The 21,803-nt window shown below is 36.8% G+C and overlaps 1 protein-coding gene across 6 annotated transcripts; it reads right to left on the bottom strand.

Moving 5' to 3' along the window:
• Nucleotides 1-906: 906 nt before the first annotated feature.
• LOC121642546 (troponin T, fast skeletal muscle isoforms-like) lies at nt 907-19,830 on the bottom strand. 6 transcript variants are annotated; one of them, XM_041989301.1, is made up of 16 exons: nt 19,682-19,830; nt 15,813-15,852; nt 15,696-15,703; nt 15,527-15,535; nt 10,037-10,165; nt 6,648-6,665; nt 6,351-6,371; nt 5,310-5,328; nt 5,181-5,226; nt 4,524-4,640; nt 4,355-4,432; nt 3,982-4,095; nt 3,768-3,877; nt 3,231-3,321; nt 1,594-1,634; nt 907-1,201 (listed from the first exon to the last, which is right to left on the bottom strand). In XM_041989301.1, the coding sequence occupies exons 2-16, from the start codon at nt 15,830-15,832 to the stop codon at nt 1,165-1,167; spliced, it is 858 nt and encodes a 285-aa protein (XP_041845235.1). In that variant the 5' UTR covers nt 15,833-15,852; nt 19,682-19,830; the 3' UTR covers nt 907-1,164. The 6 variants fall into 6 exon arrangements, with proteins under 6 accessions (XP_041845235.1, XP_041845242.1, XP_041845248.1 ...); XM_041989308.1 differs by lacking the exon at nt 15,527-15,535; XM_041989314.1 differs by lacking the exon at nt 6,351-6,371 and having other exon boundaries at nt 19,682-19,829.
• Nucleotides 19,831-21,803: the final 1,973 nt, after the last annotated feature.

The following is a 21,803-nucleotide window of genomic DNA, read 5'->3' as shown; positions in this document are numbered from 1 at the left end:
CTACTAAAATCATGAAAGGCTAGCCTAATGTTAGCCTGAGCTTTGTAGCTCTAATCTAGTTTAGTGCTACAAAGCTCAGTGTGCTACCATATAAATATAGTAACACTAAGTTAGTTTTGTTATGATGTAGGAAAACCGTGTCATATTTAGTTTTCAATGAGTGTGTTTAGAGACTATGCAAGATTTCCACACTGGAACAGAAAATAAACTGTACAGATGCTCAAAGTGTACTTCAGTGACCGAGTTACTTAGTGCTGACTAAGTTAGAGCTACACAATCCAGTTTAATTTAAACTTGATGTTAGCCTTGCTAACATCAAGGCTGCTAGTTGATTTTAAAGGAGCTAGAGCATGAAAATGTGGGGAAACAGCCTGTAACCAGTCTTTTTTCTATCAACTGTTCTTTCCCTCTCTTTCTTATTTTGAGTTAGTTCAACAGAAAAGACTTTTTTCTTATATCTTGTTCCTCTTCATGAACGTGCTGCTGCTGTCAGCGACACCTCTGCAGAGTCCGATGGATCTGTTCATGGAGCTGACGACCTCTATGACCCCTGGTTCAACACCAGTGACCTGAACCTTTTTGATGACTTGGACTCCCAGCTGACGCACACCATCCTGCTGAAGACAGAGGATCATCTTCGCCACCATGTTCCAATGGCAGAGCAGGAAAACAGCATGTGAGGGCCTCTGGGGGCCTCCACCACTCAGGTAAAGTAGCAACACAATCATTTCCTTTCTTGGTCATTTCCTTTCTCCTGTGGCTGCTCACCCCACCCCATATAAAATTTACAATAAAATTTTCCCAGAAGTGAATGAATGACACTTATCACAGTAGATTATTATTATTGTTTATTTTTTGACGTTTAAAATGGATTAAACTAAAGATAAAAGCAAATTCGACAATGACGACTTTGGAGCAGGTTTATTATGATATTAGAAATTTTGTTTGATTAACAGCAATAAAGTCAGTATTACTGTTCTACTACAATGACCAAATCAATTAGACTGAACAAGCTTTAATACAATTTCTTAAGTGGAGTTAAATTCTTATGGAAATATTTCACTTCAGCGTTTGCAGGCATTAAAGCATCCAGTTGCTCCCAAACGGTGAGCAGCTGTGGCCGAGGGGAGCATGCCTACTGCCCGACCGCCTCCGAGTAGCTGCTCACTTCCTGCGGCGTGAGGCGGCTCCCTTCTTGCTGCTGCAAGGCGCAAAGCGCAAAAACAAAGTGAGGACACAGATGTTTTCTGAATATAATGCACATTCAGAGTAGAGTAAATCACAGCGGGAACACATTGGAGTTAACAGAGCTCCATTTTAGGCAAACAGTGCCCCCAAGTGACAAACGATACAACATTGTTCTGAAGAAATCACAAGGTTGGGGCAGAGGACTTTATTAGGTCAATAATTAAACTGCAACAAAATCAAAAATCAACATATGTGTTCCCATGTAATTAATACAAAAACCACCACATGCATGACGTACAAATTTAATAAAACAGAAATAAATCTTTAGAACAGGTGCTTTCCTACAGATGTTATGATTTTATCCGTGTCTGTGTTACTACTTACTTACTATACTACACTACTTACTGTTTCTGCAGCTCATCGATTCGGTTTCTGAGTGAGATGACCTGAAATTAAACACAAATGTTTATTATAAACAAACGTTCTGATGTATTTAAAAAAAGAAATTATGTGATTGAGGGAGGAGCACATGCCATGCTGATACATCAGACAGTCAATGTAAAAAAGTGAAAATGTCCTAAAATACAGGGAGGTTTATCACAGCTAGGATTCCCATGTTTATTTCAGAACTGTCCATTTTTCCAAAAATCAGATTTCAATTTAACATACAACTCTGTGCAATTCTTTGAATCACTAATGTCATCCAGCTTGTGAATTATCCTTCGTTGTTCTCTTAATGACTTTGCGGTATTGTATTGCTGTGTATAATACGCAAGAAAAATCTTTGCATTCAAATCTTTTTAGTGAAATAATTTCACAAGCCTCTGACAGAGGATATGTTGTAACTGACTGTGTGGAGCAGCAGGCAGTCAAACAACACTGAAGACCTGGAGTTGACTTGTTTATACAGAATATGGTGTATCTGCTGGATCATTTGGGTTGCAAGCTAGCAGGTGAGTCTGCAGAGGTCGTTGACGAGTATGACAGCCGTTTCATATAAAGCTGATAAACAATATAATCACTGCTACTACAACATCTATGCAGTATCAACCAAAATACTTTCCATTTGTTATTATGATTATTTATTTGTTATTATTTATTATTGTCCTCTAAGTCACTGGTTCCCAACCTGGGGTCCCAAAGAGCACAGGGGTTTAAACATTTAAAACCATAGTGATAAAACTTAGGCTATATGTTATATGTTGTTGATTTAACATTGGATTTATCAAAAGACAAGACTCAGCCAGAAAAGATTATTTATGGACGAGGATCTCACTTTTGAAAGCATAAAACCAAGCATACTTTCAGGATGAAGTGGGGCAGGGGGCCCATGGCTTTTTTCAAGATTTAAGCCTTTCAGTTGTCAGTTTCTGCAGTATATGAGCACACACACAAGAATCGAAAATGTCTTTCTCTTCATCCCATGGTGCAAAAACAGTGTATGAAAAAATTTAGTACTGTTCAGTACTTGCATGAAGGGATCCTCAAGGGAAACAGGCTGGGAACCACTGTTCTAAGTCCTGCAAAGTTAGTGAGTTACCAGGACATTCATTGATAATGATGCTATGACACCCTCTGCTGGATAACAATGTAAATTAATTGTATAGGTCTATTGAATCTGTTGATACAGCCTGGCCTGAAGCATTTACAGACTGTAAACTTTGAAATGGAACAGGTTATAAACAAGTTTTGATTAAAAGTGTTATATATTAACATGGATGTGGTGAGTTGGCGACCACTAGGTGGCGCATAGCAACCAAGCCGGGGTTGTTGTCTGTTCCAGAACGTTAATAAAGTTTGCTGCTCATGAGTAGCACGGAAAAAGTACAGAGGACTGTGTCAGCCTGGTGTATAAATGTACATGCAACAGATCAACCAAGCAAGAAAACAAGATAAAAAGCTTGAAAAGAAAAAGTGTCTGCCCACAGTACAGAACTGTATTTCTTTAATCTGATTACTTTTACAAATCCAAACTTAAACTTTGGCTGAAGACAGAAACAGGACATTTGCATAGTGATGTATAAATATATATCCTCACTGACCTCATATCGCTGTCTTTTGAGCTTCTCACAATGGTCATATTTAATCTCCTCCAGGCTGTGCAGCCACTCCCACAACTCTTTTGCCTTTTCCCTAACAAACACACACCAGGAACCAAAGATACAGTAAACAAACCTTCAGGTGAAACAGCCTATAAAACATTTCTACATGTGAATTAGTTTTTATCCAGTTGAGAGAGAGAGAGAGAGCGAGAGAGAGAGAGAGAAAACAACTCAAATCGATTTCTATTGAACTATTTCATGAATCATGTGATGTCAAAAACCACAAACCTTTTTCCACACAAAACAACATGGAATAAAATTGAATTAAGGGATTTAAATGAAGTGTTTTACACACTTTCATGAATATAAAGATCAACTGAATTGATTCTATTTATATTAAAGATATTTAAAAATGAGTATTTTCTACTGTACATCAATCCTTATGAGCTGCACATGAACTTGCATGCTGAGCATTTAAAACATTGATCTGTAACAACAGCAGGGATCCCCCACCCTATATTCTCTCATCAAGATTACCTCAGCTTGTCCTCACTGAAATTGTCAATGCTCAGGGGTTTGTATCTCTCTGCAAGAATCTTCTTCTTCTTTTCTCTTTCAGTCTGCTTCTTGCCTCTTTTCTGGTCAATCTAGAACAACGAGCCCCATTAAAACTCCATGTCTTCAGAAATACTAAAACAAAAATCTCAAACTACAACAACATTAAAATGAATCCAAATAAAAGCTAAATTACCCTCTGCAGGTGGCTGCTGAAGCCCGATCCCATGTTGGTCAGTGCTATCTTCTTCTTGGCGTCATCATCAGCCTTCCTCTGGATATCTGCCTCCTCCTTTCTGATCCTCTCAGCCTGGATGTAGACAGAATAAACGTATCAAGAATGAATTTATATCTGAAACCTTTTTGTTGACCTGCAGTTACTAAACTTATGATCTGAAAACTCTTAAAAATGAGCAAAGTTCAAGAGTAACATCACCTTTTAGTTTTCTAATTTATACATTTTTATGTCCTAAAATACACTAATTTGCCTGAGCATGATTTACATTTAAAAGAATTAAAGCAAAGATATATGCTCCTAATTAAAGAAACAAGAGATAGGATCTGTTTACCTCCCTCCTCGCCTGTCGCTCCTTGTCCTTCTCAGCACGAATCCTTTGCTGCTCAGCTCTTTCAGCTCGACGCTTCTCCTGAAAACGCAAATGCGTTAGCTTAGAGATACACATCAAAAGCATCAATACCAGTCTGTTAATTTAACATTATATCTGAATACAATCTCACAATTCTTTCTTTGAGCGCAATGAGTTCCTCTTCCTCCTTCTTCCTGCACTCAAAGTGAGCATCGATCAGCGACTGAAGCTCAAACAGATCTTTGTTCTGACGTTTCTTCTGGATGTCCTGTAAGACAAGTACAAAAGGTCTTCTGCATCAACAAAGACCTGCTGAGGTTTCACTCTTCCAAACCCGAAGTGAATACTGGCCACAACCAACCAAAACCAACAAGGCTTGATCACAGGCAGTCAATATTTCAAATTAATTTGCAAAAACCAGCTTTGACATTAGCTTAGACATTGGCTTAGTTTAGAGAATTTATTGGGACAAAGAAATTAAAAAACAACATATCAGACAACCAAAATTTAGATGCATTAACTATACACTACTAGTTAAAATGTGGACACACACTCATTAGATTGGATTGGAAAGTGTGTCCAAACTTTACTGTACATCCATTACAAACTGTTCAATTTCTGAAATACAGCTTTACTTTGCTATAAATAAAGACAGAAAGCAAAACAAATGGGTGAGGGAGCTGCATTAACAAGGAAGGGTTGCAACTGCAGTAGGTAACCAAAAAGAAGTAAAATAATTAAAAAGAATTTGATCAAAGGTTGATATTTAACGCTTTACATTTCAATCAGGGAAAATTTTTTAGCTTACATCAAAGTCCACTTTCTCTCCATCAGGGATCTTTGGAGCACTTGGTCTATCAAAAGAAATAATAAACGTTAAATAAATGTGGCATTAATGCAAATCAGCAGTTGCGAAAGATTGACGATATGTACTTACTTGAACTTTGGCTTCTCCTCTGGTTAACATTGAAAAATAATGAAAAAAGAGAAACGGTTGAGCCGTTAGAAAAGCAGAAATGGAGGAAGTGGATAGATTTGCTGGTTAATTGGGGAGAAGATCTGTGTGAACATGTGAGAGTGAGTTTTACTTTTAGCAATACTTTCCATCAACAGTGACATAATTACAGTGCATTAACTGCTGTCAATGTAAACACAGCAAAACTGGTTGAGGTTGGGTGGAAGAGAGAACACGAGAAGTATAATAAATAAATTTGGGGAAATGTATGTTTTCTTGCCAAGAGAGGATAAACGAGGAAGCTAAAGTTACTCTCATGAAGCTACATTTAGCAGCTAATCAACCTGGCTGCTAAGCTAAGCCTCTACTAAGAGGACTCAGGAAATATCTGACTCTGTTCATACTGAATTAATAAAAAACTTCTTGGGTGTGTTGTTTTTTTCATACAAAGCAAGGACTCTTTCCACACTTTAAGCTAATTTTAGCTAGGCTAACTGGCTCTAGCTATAACATATATTTAACAGTTGAAAAAAACATCAACAAAAAAATCTTATATCTTTTCTCAAAAATATCAGATTATGGCTTGTATGATATAACTTTTGAATCGCTATATATCCAATTCAAACAGTTTTACTGTGTATTTTCTTTAAAGGTTCATGGACAGGTGTGAGGCCAGAGTAATATGTTACCTTGTTTCTTTTGTTTAACACTGTTAATTCACTGTGAATTAGTGTGTAAATCAAACTAGTGTTTTCAGAGATATTTAATGTACCAATCAGGATCAGTACACTGTATTTGACAGTTAAGTTTTCTGAGCATACAGTACGTCAGCGCACACTTGTCACAACAGGGGACTTTGTATTGTAATTGCTGTTAATAGTTTTTGTGATAAAGACACATCTGGGATTGGGAAGTGTGCGATTAGATTTTTATTTTACGGGACCCTAAAGTAAAAGAAAAAGACAACACGGGGATGAAAATAGCAGGCAAAGCAACAGTGGCTCAGCAGGTAATACAAACTACCATCTTGATCTCCATCCTCCCCTGGCAGGGCACATTCATGCAAAAAAGAGAAGAAGCAGAGATGAGCAGTGGCGCTCGCAACTTCAGCTCAGCATTTATGAATCCTTTGCCCTTTTCCTCCAGGTCACCCAGTTGCCTGACCCAGAGACTGAAGGGACTAATTCTGCCTTTTTCTCAAGGAAGATTATTGACACAAACATTCTTTATTCATTAAAACTGCAAAAGGATTCCTGATTTGACAGGACAGCAGATAACAGATCCAACCAGAAGAACGGAGAAGAATTCAAGTCAACATACCTTCCTCTTCATAGGCCTCTGCATGCAGCAAGCGTCCGAAGCAAGAGCAGAACAGATATCATTAGTGATCGGACTGAGCAGCCTGTTCCTGTCCTTTCATGATGCACAGCTTAAGAAGCACATTTACTGGGCTGGGGTGTTCATAGGCAGCCACTGCACAAGTCCCATGTCATGGCATGCATTAATCCTGCATTAAAACTGCAGGCAGTGCTTGACTTTTATTATACCAAAGTTTTATCATGAAGGGCCACTGTTTCTGACTGCACATTAATAAAGACATTAATGTTACCTGAGGATTTCTTTTCAAACAGAGGTGAGTTTTTTGAACTGTTATTATCTTCATCATGGATATATAAAATCATATCATGTATACATTGTTAGATTGAGGCATCCTACTTCTCTTTTAGGAGTTTGAAAAAAAGAAGAAGCAAACCAGGAAATACTGGCATCCCCAGATGGCACTGAGGCACTGTTGTTCAAACACTTGCGTGAACTGGTTTCTGTTAACATCAGTTTTCACCAGGACCCAATTATCCTTTTCCATTTTAGAAAATCAAAAGCCTCAAAGAGTAAACCAGAATTGTTGTTTCACCCCAAGACCTGATGTCACTTGTAAATGTAACCCTTTAGTATTGCTTTTATTCACGAGTCCTCACATCTGCCTCATTAGTTCTCCTTAAGGTGGAGTGGTGTTTAATCTAGCTCATTGTTAACTAGTGTATGCAAGGACCGTGTTCTTGACTGTTGGAAAATATTTTATGTTTACATTTTTTTTTCTTTTTTTTTTTAGTCTGTTCCAATCGCTGAAATTGATAGAGATTACTTTGGAGTTTCTTGTGAAGTCCTAAAAAGGTAAAGCAAGTCAGGAATTTTACAAAAAAACATTGAGGAAAACGTCTTATGAACCTTTCGTCGGGATCAAAAACATTTAAGGCAACGCCAGAGTTATTGTTAAATAATCTAGTTACATATATCATGGAACTGAGGGGTAGTCCTCCAGTTCAAAACTTAAATCTTTCTTGAGTAATTTAGAACGATTCATACCTTTACATAGCTCAACTTTTTAAAGATATTTAGCGTATGAACTTGCATCAGAACTGTGAAGACGCCTTACATCTTCTTGGCATAACATTGGCCATTTTGGTTTGTTTGCTGGACGTAGAGTGCAAAAGTCACATAATTTATTACAAACAATACTAGTTGTCTAAAGTAAACGCCATTTCAGCAATGAAAGCAAACTCTCTCATAGTCTTAAGTAAGTTTATGTAAAATCTTAAAGACTGAAAATCAGGAAATTCTTATAGACAAAATAGTTTTTTTCTAAAATTGTTGTAACTGAAGCAATAACATTGAAGCATTAGTTCTACAAGCGTACACATAAGCCTGGGACTCCTGCAGTGACTGCATTTAAAGCACAGATCATAAATGCATCTGAACAAAACAAAACATTTCCATATATATAGCCAGGATGACTGTTTTGAATCACAACACCCCAGTGTAAATGCTTCGGAGCAATTTGCCAAAACCACTATCTACACACATAGAAATACTAAACGTGGACTGAAGGGAGGTGAACAAACGGCTTTTACATGACACAAAATTACCCATCATCCTTTCTGCTATGGCCTTGAACAGTTTCACATGAGTTTGCCAAAATGCAAACATGATAATGGTCATTGACAACAAAATGAGCCATTAAAATGTATAGAAGGCCATGGATGAGACAGGGCAATTGACTCATGTAAATGCAGCGGACTTTCTTCTTCTCCCTTGGAAACATTTATATGCATAGCACATATTCAAAACACACACTGACAGTGAGGAAAAGTGCTGGAAACAGGACAAAATGTTTTGTCTTGATTGCATGTCTGCTTAAACTGCTCTATTTTTTTAAATGAATTAGGTGTCAAATGTTTGAATGAAGCATGAATTTGCTCATTATATTAAAATAAATACCAACATCATTGTTTTGGTATGCAGTTTACATTTTAACCATGGCCTTGTCCTCATAATGTGTAAAATGTCTTAGCTTTGACATTAAATAGTGAATGTGCATGTTAAATTCTACTATAAATTTATGTTCAGAAAAACATAATCTAACAAAGTCTAAAATCTTCAGATACAGCTAACAGATAGAATGTTGCAGCAAGATTTAGCTAGCTACTGTGTGGCTTTAGCACTTCTAGTTTGTCTTCTTAAGTTCTTCACTTCATCAAGTAACATATTCGTAATAAATTCTGCAGACTCCTTTTGGTCACACTGGGCAGTTATGAAGAGGAAGTAGCTCTAGTGGAAAGGGCTAAACAGGTGCTAAGCTAATGTGGCACTAACTATGGCACTGCAAAAACGCCAAACCTAACAGGACAACAGTCTTGATTCTCGAAATTTATTTTTTTGTGTAATTTTGTAGACTTTTCCCTTGATCCAAGCTGGAAACTGCTAAATTATTAGCACAGTAAAGTATAGCATGAGCAAGATCAGAGTTTCTGATTGTTAGCAATATGACCACAATTTTATTTTAAACTAATTACTAATTAATTAAAACAACATATTTATTATAATCTGTTTGGCAAAAGTCAGTTAGCATAATTAAATCCTAAATGGCAGATAACACTGGTCCTAGACTTTTGTAATAGCTATGAAAGATCTCAAATGAGACATAATTGTGTGCAGTGGTTGTGGTTACAGAGATGGGCTTGGGTCTGGAGAGACAGATGCGAAGCCCCTAAGCGATGCTTATAACCTCCCCAACTGCTCCTTAGATGCCAAACTGCAACCCACTGCTCTATAATACATCTAAAGATGATAAAATGCAGAGCCTAAAAATACCATTACTTATGAATAACAAAAATAATAGAACAACCCTGATTGAAAGAATATAGGCGATTGTGTAAAATATAAATAAATAAAAACCGAATACAATAATTTGCTAATCTCATGAAGCCATATTTTATTCCCGATAGATCATAAAAAAACATATGAGATGCTGACACATTTTGCACATCATTCACTTTTGGAATTGGGGTTGGTGACATGTTGCCCGGAAACACACCATAATACAGTGTAATAATACATAGATTAAAAAAAAAATAATTAGAAAAAATCTAATTATTGCTTTTTTATTACTTTATTTTCAATATCACCAGTTTAAAGGTTGTAGAAAATCTGTGGGGCTATAAATTTGGCTTTGCAGTGATTACTTTATAATGTAATAGCAAAAACTCAAACCTTGCTTAACTATCCTTTAAAACTCAAAAAAACATTGACCTGTCAGGGAGGAACATGTTTTGCAGCATGTTAATACCGACATACAGGACTGTACTATCCTAAGGGATAAAGTGTTGGATGTCCTAAAGGAGCAGAGTGAGGGGACTGCCCATGCCACGTACCTTCCTCCTCATGAACCACCTGCTGCACCACCTCTGGCTCTGGTTCTGGTTCAGGCTCTACCTCTGGCTCTGCTTCTACCTGGGCCTCCGCCTCAGGGGCTACTTCTACTTCTACTACCTCCTCCTGGGCTACGGGCACGCAGCATGCACCAAACCGCAGGTGGAGGGTGTCGAAGAAGGCCGTTAATGAAGACCATAGACATGACAGAGCCATTAGAAACCAAAAGTGAGAGATTACTTTAGTTAAAGAGAGGACGTATGGATGGATGTGGAAGGAACAGTGCTGCTGGAGAACAGAAAAAGAAGTAGATGATGATGATGATGATGATGATGACAGAAAGTCAGTTGACTTTTTACACACAAGCCAGATTAAACTATTAGATGTGTAAAACTAAAGACAAATAGCTGGAAATTATGTCTTGCATTGGGTTTTGAAAAACCCATTAAGGACAGCACCTGAGTTTTCAGCTTTCAAAGCAACGGAGGATAATTTAAATCATAAATTACCTTAAGCAACTGAACTAAAAGCTGGGCTGCCAACTTTCATGCATTGGCTGTGAGACTTATGCATTTGAGGGACTTCACATTTCTGATTTCTCACGCTGAACTATACATCAAGAGCAATGCTGGAGGTTCTGGAGGATTCCCAGTGAGCCGCAATACTCTTGGGCCGGTGTCCAAACAAATAAATAAATAAATAAATGAATAAGTAGGTAAGTACAAATGAAGAAGAATAAATAGTAGTGATGTGTGAACCAGTACTGAAATATGTATTCCTCCTATACCAATATTTATACAACTCAACTTTCAGGATAGGTGGGAACTACTTATTCTTCCGCCTGCCATACCGTATGCGAAACAATGCGCAGTGTCACGTCACAGCAGTGAGCGGTTCACTCCAGTGTTGCCTATTTAACGACTTTGTCAGCATATTTAGTGAGTTTTCAGACCCCTATAGTGATTTTTTTAAGCAACTAGCAACAAATCAAGCAATTTTTTCTGGTATTTTTGGAGACTTTTGGAGACTGACATGAATTATTATAGTTTACTCTTCCCAATGAGGAGAGGGTGCTGAGCAGACCCCTCCCCTGTCAGAAGAGGCTAGGTAATCACCGCTGTTTCATGACCAGGCTGAAAATAAAACGTCCAAAGCTGCTGCTGGATGATCCTGAGCTGGCTTACCATCAGGTAGTAATGTCTATTAATGAAGAGTGTGGACAAAAATATTTAAAAATTTAAAAGTGTTGTGACATGTTGCAGACAAACCACAGTTCATAAAATTAAACTAAAAACAAAGAAAATATTGACAGAAGAATTTTATTTTATTTTATTATTTTTTGCTGTTCTAAAATTTTTAGTTTGCCTTTTCATAAATTCCACAGTAGCATCCATTACAGCTATATGTAGCAGGCTGATTATGCAAATCAGATGATGACATCATTTAGTGACCTCATGCGATTGTTAGGACAGCCAATAGTTACTTTTCTTACTGAGAAGTTGGTAACTGGTTCACTCACTGCTCAGTGATCAGTCTGACATGCAGTGATGAGTGGAGATACTTCAGCTTCGCAGCAACGATGTGCAGTTTAATGTGTGAAGACCACAAACCTCCTTAAAGGGGTAGTGCACCCACAAATGTGTTTTTTGAACTGTAAACAACAAAGTATTACTTAATTGTGATAAAAACTACATATACTCTTGATAAATTTTATATTATTTGAATGTATTCTTAAAAGGGGATTTTGTGGGTAAAAAAATGGCTCATAACACCCTCTACAGGGTAAAACCAGGTTATGTTTTTCATGACATAGAGCCATATCTACATCACGAGAAAATGATAAAAACCCCACAGGCCCTCCCTCCAGAAGCAAAGAGGCAGGTCCTCACCTAGCAGGCATAGAAAACCACACACACCAATGCATATGAAGGGATGTGAGCTTATATGGTGTAGATTTACTACTTTCAGACTTCTATTTTTTCATAGGGTTTCTGATGAAATATTCCTGCAATGGGACGGATTTGTGGTTTTGAGGGGTGTAAAAGTAACACTAGACTTTATTCTTTACCTGCTGATTCTCATCTGGTGACAGACAGCAGCTCAAATTGTAGCAGCAGCAACTTGCAGCAGCACTTCCTGCAGCTCCTGCAACCTCCCTTGAGTCTCCACAGCTTTCCAGAGCTGCTGGAGCGTCTGACAGGCCAGTGCAAGAGCGCTAACGGCTCAGACTAATATGGTTCAGGACAACCTTGTTCATGTGTAGCTGAGGAGATTCAGGAGGGGAAAAGTCTTCCGCCTCAAAGGCTGCTCTGTGGCATGGGTGCTTTGTGAATCTCGCTTTGCATCTTGCCAGTGAGCTGAGCTGCTGTCTGTCAGTCATTTCTGCTTGTGCATCCCGACCCGCCCACTCTCCGCTCTCTGATCACCTCCCACCAATAGACTTTATATAAAAGTTGGACGGAGCCTCCGTGATGTCACCTGTTGGTTTCTGAAGAGCTGACACCCATCAAACTCTGAGCTGCGTGTAGCTAACCGAGCTAACCAGGAGCTAAAGGTGCTAACCAGCTAACGGAGGTAGTCGGGCCAAAGCTAAGGTTGTTAAGGTTAAACCACAGTTGTGCTGCATTCTCCCTTCTTGCCACAGATATTGGATACCTGTCAATCAAAAGGACATGCCCATAATTTTGCCAAATTTCAAGATTAAATATCCAAATGGATAAGTTAGAAAAAATTCACCCCCCTCACAATTATTATGAAGGTAAACTTGACTTATTAATCCTATTTTTTAATTTTTTTTTTTTTTTTTTTTTGTACCAGGCTTTAAATGTGTTTATTTCTGCTGTGAAGTTGGTCTTTTTAACATGGGAGTCTATGGGGATTGACTCTGTTTTGTGTTTTGGAGCCAGCCCCTAGCGGATGAGGAGTGAACTGCAATTTTTTTACACTTCAGCACATTTTACCAGTGGAGGTTGATGCTTGCTCCCACCCCAACCCTTGCAGTTTCAGGCATTTTTCAAATTTGGCAGTGGCTGGAGTTATGCAAAAAGTAGCGGGTGTAGTTACACTTTAAACATTTGAGAATCTGTACTAACACAGAAGCAAAGGTGATGAGGAGAACTAAAGTGGAGAGGAGGAGGGGGACAGCTGCAGCTAGGGCAGAGACAGATGTTACTCTGAGTCTTTTGGCACTGCAGGCAAGTACTACCAGGTACTATCAGAGGGAGAAAATGTGTAGCTCTGACTGTCACTGTTTTTTGGGGAAGCGATTTATGTCTGCCTGCTGCTGGTTTAAGTTTTTGTGTTGATGTTTAAACAGCAGGAGTTCCCTGCAATCTTAAAATGGAGGCTTCCTGTTTTGTTTAAATGTGCAGTAATAAAAATCAGCCACTCTGTAAACGAACAGTGTGGCATCAATGAGAATGGTTTATAGAAAATAGATGGATAGATGGATGAATCAGAAAGCTGTCCAGCCTGCGTCATATAAGATACAGAGTAGAATAAGTTTACAGTAAGACAGGAGGTACAATGCAAAACGTGATTCATGTGTTTGTTGGTGTATCCTAGCAAATGGCTTATTGCATAACAATGATATATACTGAAGCTTTCAGTACCACTTTAACATAGTAACATCAGTATTGGCAAAGATTAACATCATGAACCACATGGTCCTCAGTTTCAGACCCAGCAGCAGCAGCAGCAGGTCCATGATCAGGTAGATGAGCACTGAGCTCATGGAGGCGGTTAAGTTATTTAGTTTACAATCAAGCATTTAAAGCTGGTGTAAACAAAATGATCTCAGTAACACAAGTTTTATTCTATTGTATTTTCAGCTGTAAGCAGGTTGAGATAATCTTGTATCTATCTAGCTTATATGGGGTCTGGGCTCCTTGTAGCAGAGAGTAAAGCTTGTTACAAAGTGAGAACTTTGTTCTTGTTCTCAAAAGTTTGCATTGGTCCGGTCGTTTCATCAACTGACCCAGTGATTTTATATTTACCGAGAACCTTCGTCCATGGCCGAGCGGGTCTGAGCACGCAGTGGTGTCTGTGTTTTTATTTTCCACGTATTGTAATCGTTTTCATACTTTGTCACCACTTCGATCAGCCTCAAAAAAGGCCACAAGCCAGTCTGACAAGGCACACAGATCCAGAGAAAATATTATTGTTGTGAAATTCCCTGTGTTTTGTCTTAGCTCCACTTCCTTTGTGTAGTTGTGTAGTTTCCTGTTTTATTTAATAGGCTCTCTTGGTACTTTCAATAAACTATTTGTAAACCTTTTTTACATTTTGTTACCCCTCAGTGCTATATTTTATAATAAAACCTGCAAAAAATAGGACAAAATTATTCTTATGTCTTACTGCCGTGTGTGCGATAAAGTTTTGGGGTTGGTTCCACCAAATCTCACTCCAAGCATTGTGGAAAGTTGGCAGCCCTGTTAAAGTACATTTACATGCTCAATTAAATGACTGAGATGATTGATTTAATAACATTATCTAATATTGTATTTACATCTTTTAGCTTCCTTTAATAACAAATTGCCTGAAAATCTTAGTATGAATTATTTGTGTTGCTGGTATTCTACTTCTTACAATAAAAGTTGTTCCAAAGAATGTTAAATATAAAATACATTAACACAAAAAAGTAAATTTAAATCTTAAATCTGGTAAATGTCACACCCAGATACGCCTATATGTTTTTTGTTTTTGTTTTTTTTTTATTGACGAGAGGTTAAAGCTAGAACAACTTCACCTTCTAGCTAGCAGACTGCTAGCTTGCTAATAAAGCTAGTTAGCTAGTAACTAGTACATAAGTCCTTAAATTACGTCTCTACCAGTACGGACTTTTTTAGCCTAATTTTCTTATTCTCTTTGTATTTGTCCATTTAATAAGGTTCATGTTCATTTTTAAATGAGTAAATTCAGTTTAACAAAATTCATCCACAATGGTTTTCCACATCAACAGTATAAAGTGGCCTGTAGTGTAAATCAGGTCAATGACATCAACAATGACCATGTAAACATTTCACATGGCAAGAAAATAAATGTAGCTAGCCAAAAGGCTCAGTCACATTTTTTCCTTAGTCATGTGAGACAAACATCACTCCGAGAAGTTCACCCTTAACTTGGAAGTTTTTGACAGCTGGAATTTAGTTTATGAAGCAGCTGAAAATGAAATGCTGTTCAGCCATAATAGCGCATGACCCCCACAAAAGGTATTCACAATAGCAGTTAAGGAATGGCTTTTGCAAATGTTAATAAAACTCATAAAAACTAAAAGGACCTATTGGATATTGAACACCTCCTTTTTGCAGATTTGACAGGCCCATTTTGCTTCTAGTGATTCTAGCTGAGGCTCTAATCAGCAGATGTTAGTATGTTGTATCTTGAAAATGCTCAGTGTCAAACGCTTCAAGTTAAGGGTGAAACGAGACAGTTGTCTAATTAGTGCAGCAGAACAAAGGTCTAAAGTGTAAAGTTGATTCACCAGTCTTTACCTTCCTCATCTTCAGTTAGGCAAAAACAAAAAGGTTGGACAATAGAAACAAACGACATCATCAGTTAATGTACACAGTACAGGATTACCATTGCTGACATTTTCTATTTAGACTAAAAATGATATTAAATGTAAATAAATAAACAAACATACAGTTTGTTGTCACTTACCCTCATATCTGAAATATGAAACATGAGACATTTGAAAATCAGTCAAACAGGAAACATCACATAGATTTTCTAATCACATTGAGACTGATGAAACATCAGGAAATGGGATCAACTTACACTTCCTCAGTGTCAGACATGGTGACAGCAGACTTCACTCCTGAAGAAAAAGACAGAGACTACTGATGTAGAAATACTTAAAAGTCTGATCTTCAGCCACTGCAAAACTTATCCTCCTCTTTATTTATTAAAATGAAAATTGATCTCAATCATCTAAAATATGTGAAAAAGATTTTAGCTAAAAATGTATTAAGAGCCAGAATAAAACAGCAGCGACTGGCTAAGTTAAAAAGCTTGAAAAGTCCTGTTTCTACGTACAAATGTTTGCATGGATATGTAGATTTAAATTATTTGATTGTTGTGATATTTGTAGGAACATCAGAAAAAACTTGAGGACGGGTCATCGATGACAAATAAATGATCCACCAGCAAGTTTATATTGCGAAATCCTTTTTCTCTAACATATTTAAAAAACTAACAAATCACTTATTTAAAATATGCTTGATTATATTTATGAATTGATTATAATGTTGATTTTTTTTACTTAGTGTTTAATAAACTAACTTAGTTGCAGATTTATTTGCAATTAAGCAGCAGTTTGACTTTAGACATGTGAGGGAACTGAAAATTTAAGATGAATTTAACACACCTGACTCAAATTAAAGGGCCATTATGAGGCTTGTGGAGAGCTTGACAACAAACTTTTGGAGAACTATTTCATTTATTATTTTCATTTTATAACAAAGTTAAATTCTCCTCTGGCAACATCAATTTTTGACAATCTATATTAAAGCTAAAAATCAAAATAAAGGAATATTAAGTATTAATAACTGAGCTTTTTACTTTTCATTTTTTTAATTAAATCTTGATCTTGATATATATACATTTTTGTATATATATGTGTCTAAATTCATTGTCTATTCTTTGTCTATTCAACATATTTTACAAAATGCCCATCCATTTAAAGAAAATGGTTTACAAAAATTCCACATATCTAAAGGAAAATACGGTGAGAAACATTCAATTACACAGCCTGAAATTTTGTTATGTACAACTATAATAAGATAAGTGTATAAGCAGGGTAAATACCAGATATGCTCCTCTTTTATTTAATTTCCACTTGCAACAAACTGCTGTAAATAAGTGATAGTCATCACAGACCAGGAAAAGTGTGTCTGTGATGGGAGTGCAGCCGCTTATAAGGTAATAAAGCTTTGGCAGCTTGTTGCATCTGTCCTCTGTGAAGCATTTTCACAGCTTGTCCGGGAATGTTTACTCAGCTGGTCCTGAGGTGTTATCTTCTTCACGGGTTTGTTTTGACATGTGAAAATCCAGTCCGGAATCAAAGCACATTACAACTCATCTATACTGGTCCAATACGAGCCATGGTTATCATAAAAGATATTTAGAGCTTCTTTCCTACAAACTCTCTGTTATTACTTTGATTTGATACTATTCCATTTGGGATGTTTTGATTATAGAAGAACACAAAAAGATTTATTCAAACCTCAAAGAATCAGATTTTCTAAATGCTTAATTTTGTGAGCCATTCCATTAAAGACAAATTTCCACTGCTCTGCAAAGGACAATAAAGTTTTTTTTAAGTCTATTATGTCAGAATAAATAATTTCCCTTTATTTGCCAAAGTTTTGATACAATTGTTGTCTAAAAATTATTTTAGCTTTTACAATAGAAATCCTATAAACATCACTGTTTTATCAATTTCTGTATGATATTTTTGTTAATTTGAAATTATTTTAAAGTAATGCTGCATTGAATGTCAACCACGATGTGTCCAAAGCCACATTCAGTCTCTTCTGTTTCCCCCATACATAATTAGACAAGTGGGTAAAAAGTGAAAAAGACATTAAGTGAACTTATGCTGATGGAAATGTTGGGGAGTGAAGCAAATCACAACAAGTGTTGTGAGACTTTCAGCTGATGATTCCAGAAAGAAAACAAAGTTGTTTTTGGTGCCTGAATGTAACAGTGAGAAAAACTAGAAGTTTAGAGCTACAGCTGCATCATTCCAAAGAGATATTCATATTTATCCTGAAACTGTTATTTTTAGGTGAGCCTGAAACCTTTTTCATTTGTGCTATGTGCCATCTTCATCCATTCTTCCCCAGTAACACATACACTGATATTTATACTTAACAAATCTCACAAGTGTTTCCTTTACTATGAGTCTGACAGCATTCAAACAGACCTTGTGGTTGCAGAGACATAGTCATTTCATTGTGGGCAATTTTCAAGACTCCCAACACAATCCCAGAGCTGAAAAATGTCAACAATTTATTCAAGATTAACTTTATTGTCCCACTATGGGAAATTTGTTCTGGGCTTTCACCCCAGCTGCAGCCATGAAATGATGGACAACATTCAGTCAACGATCTGATTCACACATTTACCATCAAACCTAAACGCAGACCAACAAATAAAATTTATTCAGATTTAGGTTTTTACTTTAGGTTCTGGGAGTGTAAACTACAGAATCTTGCCTGGTTTAAACGGAAGACACTTTCCTGGATTCATCACCACCTTTCACTGTTCTATACACTTATCTTGCTTTCATACATAAGAGAGAGAAAAAAAATAGACTCAGTGTAAACTATTACAAGCCTTAAAGCATTGCTTAGTCCCAGCCTGATCTTTATCAAGACTACCTAGGGGACAAGGGGGATATCTGTATTAGGATTTCTTCTCACTGTATATTCTATATTCAACTATATCATATTTGACATATAAAAAGCATCTTTGGATGACTCCTTTGCACTTAGTGGTGAGCACAGCTGCAGTGGACTCAGAGGATTAGTTTTGGATCATATTTCTAACCATCAGCTGAGGAGCTGTGTCCAAATAGCTACTTTAATCCCTCTGCTTGGTCCGGCGGGAGGATCTTCTGCACCCAAACAGCCAATCACCATCAACTTCCAACAAATGAGCCGTTTGATCGGCTCCAAGCTGACAGCGGTCTAACCTCTGTGTGTGCAGTATTCACTCAGTACATACCGACACTTCGTCACGCTGTATATTTAGTGAGCGGTCAATTCACTTCTTCTGTAATGAGAACGCTTAATGTCCAGTCTTTTTTAATCTAAGACTTGATGTTGAATCTGAGGGACTGATAAAACTAAGAGATCCCAAATGACCAATATGACCTTTATGTACGTTTTATATTTAGCTATTTAATAGATGCTTTCACCCACAAGTGAAAAAACAAAATTAGATTAATACAAAAGCATCCCTTCAGTCTGGCTTATGCAAGTGCTGTCGAAAATAGAAAAAAATCCCTTTCTACTCATAAAAAAACCAGAGCGTAATGCTCACATTGTAATTTATAGTAAAATATACAGAACCAGAACTAAAAATATTCTTCTAATTTCAAGCAAAGTGCAAATGAAAGAGAAAAAGACCCTCCATATTAACCACATTTACCATTTACCATATCAACCGTGCTTATAATAACGTCCCACCTGGAGCCTCTACCAGCACATTATCTGCATTCATAACAGACAATTCCCCAAGTCTCGTTTTACAAGCGCTGCCACTCTTCAGTCCCTCTCAGACTGATTTATCACTTCAAATTATAGCTTTCACAAAGGTTTTAATGATATTTAACTTCATGGAAAGTAATTCATAATTCAGCTGAAGAACTGTCAGATTACGTGAATACACTAAAGTTATTTTTCTGGGCTAGATTGTTATTTAAACAAAATCTAAACCTCCAGAATAAAGCAAAAGACATATTTGTTAAATATTTGATAAGTTTTCTAATAGTTTATTCTAAACCTGAAGGCTCTTTTTTCTTGCTTCAACTAAATTAAACAAGATCTAACGAGAACATAATATAAGAAACAATCTGTAAGAAACCTTTCGCACAGGCGTGACATGATTTCAGGGATGCTGCCTGTCTCTGAGTGACTTACCCTGGCCAAGAAGAGAAGCTCCTTCTGCTACCAAGATGAAGGTCTGTAAGACTCTTCAGGCTCAGCTCAGAGAATAAGTCCTTGTGCTATAGTGATACTTGAGATCATCAAGTCCTTATTGGCTGTGGGATGAGAGTGGAGTGTGTGTAGTGTATATATTTATGTGTGGAAAAGGTGGGGAGTGTGGGGAGTACAGCCGTGACCCTGGAGAAGGAGATGGGTGGAATACTGTGGATGGAGGAGGAGGGCTCGGGTTTTGGAAAGGAGCAGCTGAGAAGCTCTGTTGCTAAATTTACAGTGATAGAAGGTTGAGAGCGGGCTTACACATCAGCTTGGCATCCAGACAATGGAGAGAAAGTGTGTGTGTGTGTATGTATGTGTGTCTCTTGGCCAGCTTATCAGTGTTTCCATTAATCAAACACTCAGTCAGTGCAGATAAATAACAGAATGGGGATAAAAGCATTGTCTAATGAAATAGTACAGTAATATGCAAAGTAAGGCTTTGTATACTATGCTTTTTTAATGTTTTAATTTTCAGTGTGTCATTGTACACCATGTACTCAGAAGTGGAGGCCCCCTGCTTTGTACTTTTGCCCAAACTATTTGGCACGTCATTTTAATGGCATAAAAAGACATGCTACAAGCTAAAAATGCACAGAAATTACACAGTTTGAAATGGAATATTTATATTAAAATCCATTTAATCTTTCAAAAAGTACTATATAAATAAAGTGAATTATTATTATTATTATTATTATTATAATTGGAGTTTAGCTTTTAGCTATTTTAATTGTAATGTGATTGTTTGGGGAAAATAAATTCTTGTATTGTGTTTTTCCAGTTAAGCACTTTCATGCACAGAGCTGTGTCACCATCAATGCATTAGACATTTCACACACTCTCACACCACACATTCATTTTCTCACACACTGAAAAAACAAATTCACATTTGATGATGCTGCAGCCTAAAAAGCGGAGACTGACCCCTACCATTGTTGCCAGTTTGGAAGTTTTGTTGCCAAATTTGTCTACTTTTCAGACCCCATTACCAAAAAAAAAAAAAAAAAAAAAACAACAACAAAAAAAAAAACAAAAACAAAAAAACACAGAAATAATGGCTTTTTGGAAAAACATTCCCACTTTTGTCCTGTAAAAGTGACTAAACACAAAAAACAGAATTATAAATAAAATGGTTGCAAATTCATTAATAAAGCTTAAGTCATGATTTTCAGAACAACAGTCTTGAAATGCTTTGGTAATAACTATGGGTTAGCAAATTGTCTCACTGGAATGATTTTCAGCCACAATTTCAGATTAATTCTGCAGTCTGACAAAAAGTATGGTGGCCCAACAATAAAAAGAAAAAGATAAAAAAAAAAAAAAAAAAAAAAAAAAATTGCGTTAGAAAAGCTTTGATACATAAATACATTTATATGTAGAACAGATAGGATAGAAGCAAGCACAGGACAAAAGACAATGCACAAGAAAGATTTTAAGAAACCTTTAGCTCAGCAGCTTTATGTTGTTGCATTTTCAGCTGAAAACTGAAGCTGAAGTCAGAAAGGAAAAATACCTAATCGTATGGTATGGTGTGGTGTGGTGTTCCAATTACCACATTTTACCCTTCTTTTTGTTTTGCATGGACAAGGTGTCCTTTTCTGCTGGGGAAACAAATAGTAGTTAGTTATCATCTAGCCTTCCAAGAAATCCTACGTGTCCTGGTTGAAGGGCTATTCGACTATTATTCCTTAATCCCTTAAAGTAAAGAAGGACTTCACTTCTGAAAGTCAGAGGGGTAGGGCTGAGAAACAATAGAAAATAATGTATAATGCAGAGACATAAAATATATATATATATATATATATGATGAAGATGATACATTTTAGTGGAAGGGTTCATTTGTATCTTCTGGATTGTTTCCTCCTTTCTATTGTTTTCACTCAACACCCACAAAGTGAGAAAAGAAATGTCTTTTTTGGACAAAGTAGGAGATTTACAATAACACATTTCCCCCAACAAACAAACAAAAAACACAATACAAAAACAAAGAAAAACAAAAAACAAAAGTCAAAAAACAAACAAATAAAAGAAAAAAAAAAAAACAAGGAAAGACAATATTTCC

This window comes from Melanotaenia boesemani, chromosome 1, assembly GCF_017639745.1.
Source record: "Melanotaenia boesemani isolate fMelBoe1 chromosome 1, fMelBoe1.pri, whole genome shotgun sequence".
Classification (NCBI taxonomy): Eukaryota; Metazoa; Chordata; class Actinopteri; order Atheriniformes; family Melanotaeniidae; genus Melanotaenia; species Melanotaenia boesemani.
Note: the sequence above shows the minus strand (reverse complement) of the source record. Positions and strands in the feature narration are given on the sequence as shown.